The 10,759-nt window shown below is 45.1% G+C and overlaps 1 protein-coding gene across 1 annotated transcript in view; it reads right to left on the bottom strand.

The window, feature by feature from the left end:
• The window catches only part of PLBD2 (phospholipase B domain containing 2), a 33,472-nt gene extending 29,550 nt beyond the window's left edge, over positions 1-3,922 (bottom strand). The window contains exon 1 of the mRNA XM_038762759.1: positions 3,810-3,922. Coding sequence (XP_038618687.1) covers positions 3,810-3,922 — 113 coding nt within the window. The remainder of the gene's footprint in view (positions 1-3,809) is intronic.
• Positions 3,923-10,759: the final 6,837 nt, after the last annotated feature.

Below are 10,759 nucleotides of genomic sequence, written 5' to 3' on the forward strand. Positions count from 1 at the left end.
GTGGGCAGGGCGAAGAGGGAGACAGGGCATGGAGCGGGCGGGGCGGACCGATTTAAAGGGCCAGGCTCCATTAATGCTCCTCAGTGATTCATTGATTCATTCATTATTCATTCAATCGAATTTTTTGAGCGTTTACTGTGTGCAGAGTACTGTACTAAGCGCTTGGAAAGTACAATTCAGCAACAGAAACAATCCCTGTCCACAACGGGCTCACAGTCTAGAAGTGGGGCGGGGGGGAGAGGGGGCAGGCATCAAAACAAGTAACAGGCATAACAATAATAATAATAATAATAATGACATCTGTTAAGCGCTTACTATGTTCCAAGCACTGTTCTAAGCGCTGGGGGGATGCAAGGTAATCAGGTTGTCCCACTTGGGGGTCACTGTCTTCATCCCCATTTTACAGATGAGAGAACAGAGGCCCAGAGAAGTAAAGTGACTTGCCCAAAGTCACACAGCTGACAAGTGGCAGAGCCAGGATTAGAACCCACTCCCAATAATAATAATAATAATAATAATAATAATAATAATAATAATAATAATAACATTTGTTAAGCGCTTACTATGTGCAAAGCACTGTTCTAAACGCTGGGGGGGATACAAGGTGATCAGGTTGTCCCGCGTGGGGCTCACAGTCATCATCCCCATTGTACAGATGAGGTAACTGAGGCTCCAAGAAGTTAAGTGACTTGCCTAAGGTCACATAGCAGACGTGGTGGAGCCAGGATTCGAACCCACGACTTCTAACTCCAAAGCCCGGCTCTTTCCACTGAGCCACGCTGCTTCTCTAAAGGCATCAATATAAATAAATAGAATTTTAGATATGTACATATCAGTAATATAAATACATAGAATTATAAATACGTACATATATACGCAAGTGTAGGGACTGTCTCTATATGTTGCCAATTTGTACTTCCCAAGCGCTTAGTACAGTGCTCTGCACATAGTAAGCGCTCAATAAATACGATTGATGATGATGATGAAGTGCTGTGGGGCGGGGTGGGGGATAGAGCAAAGGGAGAGAGTCAGAGAGATGGGAAGTAGAGGGGGAGCAGAGGAAAAGGAGGGGCTTAGTCTGGGATTCAAAATGAATGCTACCTCAGTTTCCCCCTCCCTCTCCTTCCTCTCCCACAGTCTGATATGATACCTCATCTCATGTGAAGCAGCATGGTACGCCTCATCTCATGTGATGCCCCATGGGAAGCAGCATGGCCTAATGGCAAGAGACATGCTTGGGAGTCAGAGGCTGTGGGTTCGAATCCTACCTCCGTCACTCGTCGGCTGTGTGACTCTGGGCAAGTTATTTCACTTCTCTGGGCCTCAGTTCCCTCGTCTGTTAAAATGTGGCTTAAGACCTTGAGCCCCACGTGGGACGTGGACTGTGTCCAACCCGATTACCTTGTATCTACCCCGGCGCTTAGAACAGTTCCTGGCACATAGTAAGCGCTTAACAAATGCCGTTATTATATTATCATTCGAGAAGCAGTGCGGTTTACAAGAAAGAGCCCGGTCTTGGGAATCAGAAGTCGTGGGTTCTAATCGCAGCTCCGCCACTTATCAGCTGTGTGACTTTGGGCAAGTCACCTCATGGGTTCTAATCCCCTCTCTGCCACTTGTCAGCTGTGTGACTTTGGGAAAGTCACTTAACTTCTCTGTGCCTCCGATACCTCATCTGTAAAATGGGGATGAAGACTGTGAGCCCCACGTGGGACAACCTGGTCACCTTGTATCCACCCCAGCGCTTAGAACAGTGCTTTGCACATAGTAAGCGCTTAACAAATGCCATTATTATTATTATTATCATTCTCTGGGCCTCAGTTACCTCACCTGTAAAATGGGGATTAAGACTGTGGGACAACCCCAGTGCTTAGAACAGTTCTTGGCACATAATAAGAAGTAGCGTGGCTCAGTGGAAAGAGCGCGGGCTTTGGAGTCAGAGGTCATGGGTTCAAATCCCGGCTCTGCCAATTGTCAGCTGTGTGACTTTGGGCAAGTCACTTCACTTCTCTGTGCCTCAGTTACCTCATCTGTAAAATGGGGATGAAGACTGTGAGCCCTACGTGGGACAATCTGATCACCTTGTAACCTCCCCGGCGCTTAGAACAGTGCTTTGCACATAGTAAGCGCTTAATAAATGCCAAAAAAAACCCCAAATACCATCATTATTATGACTATTATTATCTCCCTAGGCTGGAACTGCCTCTTCAAAGGACAGAAAAGTTCTTCTTTTTAGTGTCCCAAAGGGAAAAGCCTAAGGAAGGATTGGGTTTAGGTATGCTGATTCCAACTTTGCCAAAGCAGCGTGGCTCAGTAGAAAGAGCCCGGGTTTTGGAGTCAGAGGTCATGGGTTCAAATCCCGGCTCCGCCACTTGTCAGCTGGGTGACTTTGGGCCAGTCACAACTTCTCTGGGCCTCAGTTACCTCATCTGTAAAATGGGGATTAAGACTGTAAACCCCCCGTGGGACAACCTGATCACCTTGTAACCTCCCCAGTGCTTAGAACAGTGCTTTGCACATAGTAAGCGCTTAATAAATGCCATTATTATTATTATTATTATTATTATTATTATTATTATTATTATTATTCCTCGCTTCCACCTCTCGTGCCTCCACCCTATGCTCCAACTTTGCCTCGCCTGGAGGTCCGTCCGGCTCAGCTTCACCCTTCCTCCTTCAAAACGCCCCTAAAAACCCAAGTGACTTCACACTGAGAAGCAGTGTGGCTTAGTGGATAGAGCCCAGGCTTGGGAGTCCCGAGGACCTGGGTTCTAATTCTGACTCTGCCACTTGTCTGCTGTGTGACCTCGGGTAAGTCGCTTAATTTCTCTTCGCCTCAGGTCATCGGTAAAATGGGGACTAAGAGTGTGAATCCCTTGTGGGACAGGGACTGTGTCCAACGTGAAGTTGTATAATAATAATATTATACATTATATAATATTATATAATAATATAATATAATATATAATATACAATATAGTATACATAATTATTATAATATTATACCTAATGTAATATTATAATATTATATAATATTATACATTATATAATATTATATAATGATATAATATATCATCAGTCGTATGTATTGAGAGCTTACTATGTGCAGAGCACTGTACTAAGCGTTTGGGAAGTACAAATTGGCAACATATAGAGACAGTCCCTACCCAACAGTGGGCTCACAGTCTAAAAGACTAGATTATAATACTATATTATAATATATAGTATATATATAATAATATATAATCTAATATATAATATTAGATTATAATATTATATAATACTATATATTATATAATTTATATAATGATATAATATATGGTATATTGTATATTATATTATATGTAATATAATATATTATATAATCATTATAATATTATATAATAATATTATAATATTATATTGGGGGAAGCAGCGTGGCTCGGTGGGAAGAGCCTGGGCTTTGGAGTCAGAGGTCATGGGTTCAAATCCCAGCTCCGCCACTTATCAGCTGTGTGACTTTGGGCAAGTCACTTAACTTCTCTGGGCCTCAGTGACCTCATCTGTAAAATGGGGAGTAAGATAAGAGCCCCACATGGGACAACCTGATCACCTTGTATCCTCCCCAGCGCTTAGAACAGTGCTTTGCACATAGTAAGTGCTTAACAAATACCAAAATAATAATAATAATAATAATTATTATTATTATTAATTGTGGTATTTGTTAAGCACTTACTGTGTGCCAGGCACTGTACTAAGCCCACCTCTGCCCAGTCCAGTCTCCTCCAGGGCCGTCCAGCCAAGTCCCGCCCACCCCATCCTAGCCTTACCCTCGGCCCCACAAATCTGCCCTCCTTCCTCCCTCCCAAGGCCGGATCACGTGAAGGCAGCAGGCGGCAATCACGGGTTGAAGGGCCGCAGTGACCACGGACTCTCCCTTCATCCTCATCAATCATCAATCGTATTTATTGAGCGCTTACTATGTGCAGAGCACTGTACTAAGCGCTTGGGAAGTACAAATTGGCAACATATTTGCCAATTTCCGGCCTCAATCACTCAACTTCTCCAGGCCTCAGCTTTCCTCCTCTATATAATAATGATGGTATTTGCTAAGCGCTTACGATGTGCCGAGCGCCGTTCTAAGCGCTGGGGTAAATGCAAAGCTATCAGGTTATCCCACGTGAGGCCCACAGCCTGAATCCCCATTTGACAGATGAGGTAACTGAGGCACAGAGAAGCTAAGTGGCATGCCCAAAGTCACACAAGGGACACGTGGTGGAGCTGAGATTCGAACCCACGACCTCTGACTCCCAAGCCCGGGCTCTTTCCACTAAGCACGCTGCTGCTCTCGTCTAATAGGGATTGGATGCCTACTCGCTGTGCCTTACTGAAAGCACATTCATTCCTTCAATCGTATTTATTGAGCGCTTACTGTGTGCAGAGCACTGTACTAAGCGCTTGGGAAGTACAAGTCGGCAACATATAGAGACGGTCCCTACCCAACAACAGGCTCACATCTCCAAGAAGTCTTCCCTGACGAAGCCCTCCTCTCCTCTCCTCCCACTACCTTTTGTGCCGCTCTTACTTGCTCCTTCATTCATCTTCCCTTCCATCCCCACAGCACATATGAACATATCCGTAATTTATTTATCTATTCATTTATTTATTTTACCGTCTGTTTCCCCCTCTAGACTGTGAGTTTGTTGTGGGCAGGAATGTCTGTTTGTTGCTACATTGTAATAATAATAATAACAATGGCATTTATTAAGCGCTTACTATGTGCCGAGCACTGTTCTAAGCACTAGGGAGGTTACAAGGTGATCAGGTTGTCCCACAGGGGGCTAACAGTCTTAATCCCCATTTTCCAGATGAGGTCACTGAGGCACAGAGAAGTGAAATGACTTGCCCAAAGTCACCCAGCTGACAATTGGCGAAGCCGGGATTTGAACCCACGACCTCTGACTCCCAAGCCCGGTCTCTTTCCATTGAGCCACGCTGCTTCTCTTGTAATAATAATAATAATAATGGCATTTATTAAGCACTTACTATGTGCAAAGCACTGTTCTAAGCACTGGGGAGGTTACAAGGTGATCAGGTTGTCCCTCGGGGGGCTCACAGTCTTCATCCCCATTTGACAGATGAGGTAACTGAGGCCCAGAGAAGTGAGGTGACTTGCCCCAAGTCATCCAGCTGACAAGTGGCGGAGCCAGAATTTGAACCCATGACCTCTGTCTGACTCCCAAGTCTGTGCTCTTTCCACTGAGCCACGCTGCTTCTCTTGTACTGTACAAGAGCTTAGTCCCGCCGTCAACCCCCGGCCCACGTCCTCCCCCTGGCCTGGAATGCCCCCAATCCCTCTGCCCATCTGCCAAGCTAGCTCTCTTCCTCCCTTCAAAGCCCTACTGAGAGCTCACCTCCTCCAGGAGGCCTTCCCAGACTGAGTCCCCTCCTTCCTCTCCCCCTCCTCCCCCTCTCCACCCTCTCACCTTACCTCCTTCCCTTCTCCACAGCACCTGTATATATCTATATATGTTTGTACATATTTATTACTCTATTTATTTATTTATTTAACTTGTACATATTTACTATTCTATTTATTTTCTTTTGTTAATATGTTTGGTTTTGTTCTCTGTCTCCCCCTTTTAGACTGTGAGCCCACTGTTGGGTAGGGACTGTCTCTATATGTTGCCAACTTGTACTTCCCAAGCGCTCAGTACAGTGCTCTGCACACAGTAAGTGCTCAATAAATACAATTGATTGATTTGATTGACTGATTGATCTGGTATGAAAGACCCAATGAGATCTATCAACAGCTACCACAGAGACACCTCCCAAATTCTTCTCAATCAACAATAATACTAAAAATAATAATAATAGTATTTGTTTAGCACATACACTGTGCCAAGGACTGCGCTAAGTGCTGGGGCAGATACAAGATCACCAGATTGCCTGCATTCCCTACCTCACATAAGGACTGATACTCTAAGTAAGAGGGAGAACAGGTATCAAATCCCTATTTTACAGATGAGGAAACAGAGGCACAGAGATGTGAAGTGACCTGCCGAAGGCCACAGAGCAAGCAACTGTATATGTGTTTGCACAGATTTATTACTCTATTTATTTTACTTGTACATATTTACTATTCTATTTTATTTTGTTAATATGTGTTGTTGTCTGTCTCCCCCTTCTAGACTGTGAGCCCGTTGTTGGGTAGGGACCGTCTCTATATGTTGCCAACTTGTACTTCCCAAGTGCTTAGTACAGTGCTCTGCACACAGTAAGCACTCAATAAATATGATTGAATGAATGAATGAATGAAAGTGGCAAAGCCGGGATTAGAACCCCAGGTCCTTTGATTTAGTTCCTGTTCCACGTGGGTCTCAGTCTTATGAGGGAGGGAAATTGAGGGTCTCATCTCCTTTCTACGGAGGAAGAAACAGGCACAGAGAAGTTGTGACTTGCCCTAGACTGCACAGCAGGCAAGTTAGAACCCAGGGCTTCTAACTCCCATTCCTGGGCTCTTTTGCTCTTTTTGGCACTGTGATGTCATGAAGTTTTCAGGTTTCACCTATGCCCTGGGGCAGACTGAGGGGAAGCAGTATGGCCTAGTGGAAAGAGCCCAGATCTAGGAGTCAGATGACCTTGATTCTAATCCTGCTCTTCCACTTGCCTGCTTTGTGACATTGGGCAAATCCTTTCCCCCCATCTTACCTCCTTCCCTTCCCCACAGCACCTGTATATATGTTTGTACATATTTATTACTCTATTTATTTATTTATTTTACTTGTACATACCTATTCTATTTATTTTATTTTGTTCGTATGTTTGGTTTTGTTCTCTGTCTCCCCCTTTTAGACTGTGAGCCCGCTGTTGGGTAGGGACCGTCTCTATATGTTGCCAACTTGGACTTCCCAAGCGCTTAGTACAGTGCTCTGCACACAGGAAGCGCTCAGTAAATACAATTGATTGATTGATTGATTGATTGATTCACTTTTCTCTGCCTCTATAAATGGGGATTAAATGTTCCTTCCTCAGATTAAGACTGAGAGCCTCACGTGGGACAGGGACTGTGTCCAACCCAATTAGCTGGTATCTCCCCCAGGCTGAGTGTTGTGCCTGGCCCATAGTAAGCGTTGAACAATTACCAGTAAACAAACAAAACAATGCTACCTGACCAGGGCCCATTCCTATAATAATAATAATAATAATAATAATAATAATAATGGCATTTATTAAGCGCCTACTGTGAGCAAAGCACTCTTCTAAGCGCTAGGGAGGTTACAAGGTGATCAGGTTGTCCTATGTGGGGCTCACAGTCATCACCCCCATTTTCCAGATGAGGTAACTGAGGCACAGAGAAGTTAAGTGCACATAGTAAGCGCTTAACAAATACTATCATTATTATTATTATTAAGTGACTTGCCCAAAGTCACACAACTGACAATTGGCGGAGCTGGGATTTGAACCCATGACCTCTGACTCCAAAGCCCGTGCTCTTTCCACTGAGCCACGCTGCACTATACCTAAGGATCTAGATACAATACAATAATACAATGTTGGCATTTGTTAAGTGCTTACTATGTGCAAAGCACTGTTCTAAGCGCTGGGGGGGATACAAAGTGATCAGGTTGTCCCATGTGGGGTTCACAGTCTTAATCCCCATTTTACAGATGAGGTATCTGAGGCTCAGAGAAGTTAAGTGACTTGCCCAAGGTCACACAGCAGACATGTGGCGGAGTCGGGATTCGAACCCATGACCTCTGACTCCAAAGCCCGTGCTCTTTCCACTGAGCCACGCTGCTTCTCCAATAATTTCCCAATAATTTTCCAATTTGGCATGGGCTCAGAACCCCAAACCTGGGAGAGAGATTACAATTTCCCTCACCCCTCTTTCAACACCCTCCTTCTCCTTCATTCTCCAAAAGCAGAATGAAGCAGCATGGCCTAGTGTTAGGAGCATGGGCTGGAGAGTCAGAGGGCTTGGCTTCTAATTCTAGCTGAGCTACTTACCCCCTCTGTGATCTTGGGTAAGTCACTGAACTTCTCCGTATCTCATTTTCCTCAACTGCAAAATGGGGATTTAGTACCTACTCTCCCTCCTGTTGGACTGTGAGCCCCATGTGGGATGTGATTACCTTAAATCTGCCCCAGCGCTTAGTACAGTGCTTGGTACTTAGAGAAGCAGCGTGGTTCAGTGGACAGAGCCCAGGCGTGGGAGTCAGAGGATGTGGGTTCTAATCCCGGCTCCGCCACTTGCCTGCTGTGTGATCTTGGGCAAGTCACTTAACTTCTCTGCATCTCAGTTCCCTCATCTGTAAAAAGGGGATTAAAAGTGTGAGCCTCACATGGGACAACCTGATTACCTTGTATTTACCCCAGAGCTTAGAATAGTGCTTGGCACATAGTAAATGTTTAAGAAATATTATTACTGGTATATAGTAAGCACTTAGCAAATACCACAATTATTATTGTTATTATAATTATTTCCCTTCCATTATATGTTTTCAAGCATTCAGTAGAGCCCTCTACTATACAGATGCTCAGTACAGTGCTCCGCACACGGTACAAATCTGGGATTGGTGCTCAGCACTTAACAGCTTGGAACGTAGTAAGAGCTTAACAAATACCATAATTACTATTATTATTATTATTATTATTAATAATAAGCAGTCAGTGCAAGTTCTGCAGCCAGTAGACCCCCAGTACAGTACCATCACTGTTGTTCTTTACTCTCCCAAGCACTGTGCATGAAGTAAGCACTCAGTAAATACCACTGATTTATTGACTGCATACAGTAGATTCTCAATACAGTGCTCTGCAATCCAAAATAAAAGGCATGGGCTAAACTGTCGGGTTTAGTTTGTCATTATCTCTGAGGATCTCAAAGCACTTTACAGGCCTAGTTAGTCCCAGCAACCTAGGATTTGGGAGGGCAGCTGAGGGAGGAATATAGATAAGGGAAAGATTGCAAATCGCAAACCCGGGGCAGCCTTGGACTCCGACAATCCTTCCTTTGGAACTCGAAGCTCCTTGAGGGCAGGGGCTCATCTACTTCCTTTCTCTTCGTCTCCTCCGTGATTGATTGATTGATTGACAGACAGTGCTAAGCGCTTAGTACAGTGCTCTGCACATAGTAAGCGCTCAATAAATACGATTGATGATGACAGAGTGACATGGCCTGTGGAGTGACACTCTAATTCCAGTTCTGTCAGGCCTATCTCAAAAAATCCACCCAACCTATTTTCTCTCCATGCCTATTTTCACTTCCAGAAAGCGTGGATGAACACAATGCCTTTTGTCCTGAGAAGCAGCATGGCCTAATGGATAGAGCACAGGCCTGGAAATCAGAAGGAGCTGGATTCTAATCCCGGTTCTGCCACCACATTCATTCATTCGGTCGTATTTATTGAGCGCTTACTGTGTGCAGAGCACTGGACTAAGCGCTTGGAAAGTACAAATTGGCAACTTATAGAGACGGTCCCTACCCAGCAACGGGCTCACAGTCTAGAAGGGGGAAACAGACAACAAAACAAAATAGACAGGTGTCAGTGCCATCAGAATAGATAAATAGAATTATAGCTATATGCACAACATTGATAAAATAAATAGAGTAATAAATATGTACAAATATACACAAGTGCTGTGGGGATAGGATGGAGGTAGGGCAGAGGGAGGGAGTAGGGGCGAAGGGGAGGGGAAGAGGAGGAGAGGAGTCAACACACTTGTTGACTGTGTGACCCTGGGCAAGTGCCTTCGCTTCTCTGTGACTCAGTCACCTCATCTGTAAAATGGGGATCAAGACTGTGAGCCCCATGTGGGACATGGACTGTGTCCAACCTAATTATCTTGTACCTACCCCAGTACTTGGAACTGCACCTGATACATAATAAGTGCTTAACAAATACCATTAAAAAAAGGAAGCGTCAATGCCAGAGCACTTGGAGGAGATTAAAGGACCACCCCAATCCGAGCTATTATTACAAGTGTGGGAAGCAGTGTGGCCTAATGGAAAGAGCATGGGCATGGGAGTTAGAGGACCTGGGTTCTAATCCAACTCTACCACTTTTGAGAAGCGGCGTGGCTCAGTGGAAAGCGCATGGGCTTTGGAGTCAGAGGTCATGGGTTCAAATCCCGGCTCTGCCAACTGTCAGCTGTGTGACTTTGGGCAAGTCACTTCACTTCTCTGGGCCTCAGTTACCTCATTGTAAAATGGGGATTAAGACTGTGAGCCCCCCGAGGGACAACCTGATCACCTTGTAACCTCCCCAGCGCTTAGAACAGTGCTTTGCACATAGGAAGTGCTTAATAAATGCCATTATTATTATTATAACAAATGCCATTATTATTATTATTAATAACCGATGACCTTCCGACTCTACCCACTACTCCATGCTGGATGGAAGAAGGGTTGTTTGCTTTTGTTTATTCTGAGCCAGTGGCCTTCAAGCTTCCCTGGGTGTCTCCTAGCCTTGGCGCTGTGGGGGTCTGCGGACAACAATTCCATAAACTCCAAGCCTCTCCCCTGCCTACACAGGAGAATCCAGGCCCTTCCGACTCCCTTCCTCACTCCCGCCTCTCCTGTAATCCCAGAAACCCGGAGGGGGCAATCCTACCCTCCCTAGGAAGGAAGCCAAATCCTCCCACCTTTCCCTCTGGACCTTCAAGGCAGGGAATCTCTGCCCCCAGCAAATCCACCAAGCCAGGAGAACTCAGGAGAATCCCAAGTCCACAGATCAAAGGACAGGGAGCTTCCTGTCCCCCTCCCCCTTGTTCTTCTACC

The sequence above is a fragment of the Tachyglossus aculeatus genome, chromosome 21 (genome assembly GCF_015852505.1).
Source record: "Tachyglossus aculeatus isolate mTacAcu1 chromosome 21, mTacAcu1.pri, whole genome shotgun sequence".
NCBI classification, from domain to species: Eukaryota; Metazoa; Chordata; class Mammalia; order Monotremata; family Tachyglossidae; genus Tachyglossus; species Tachyglossus aculeatus.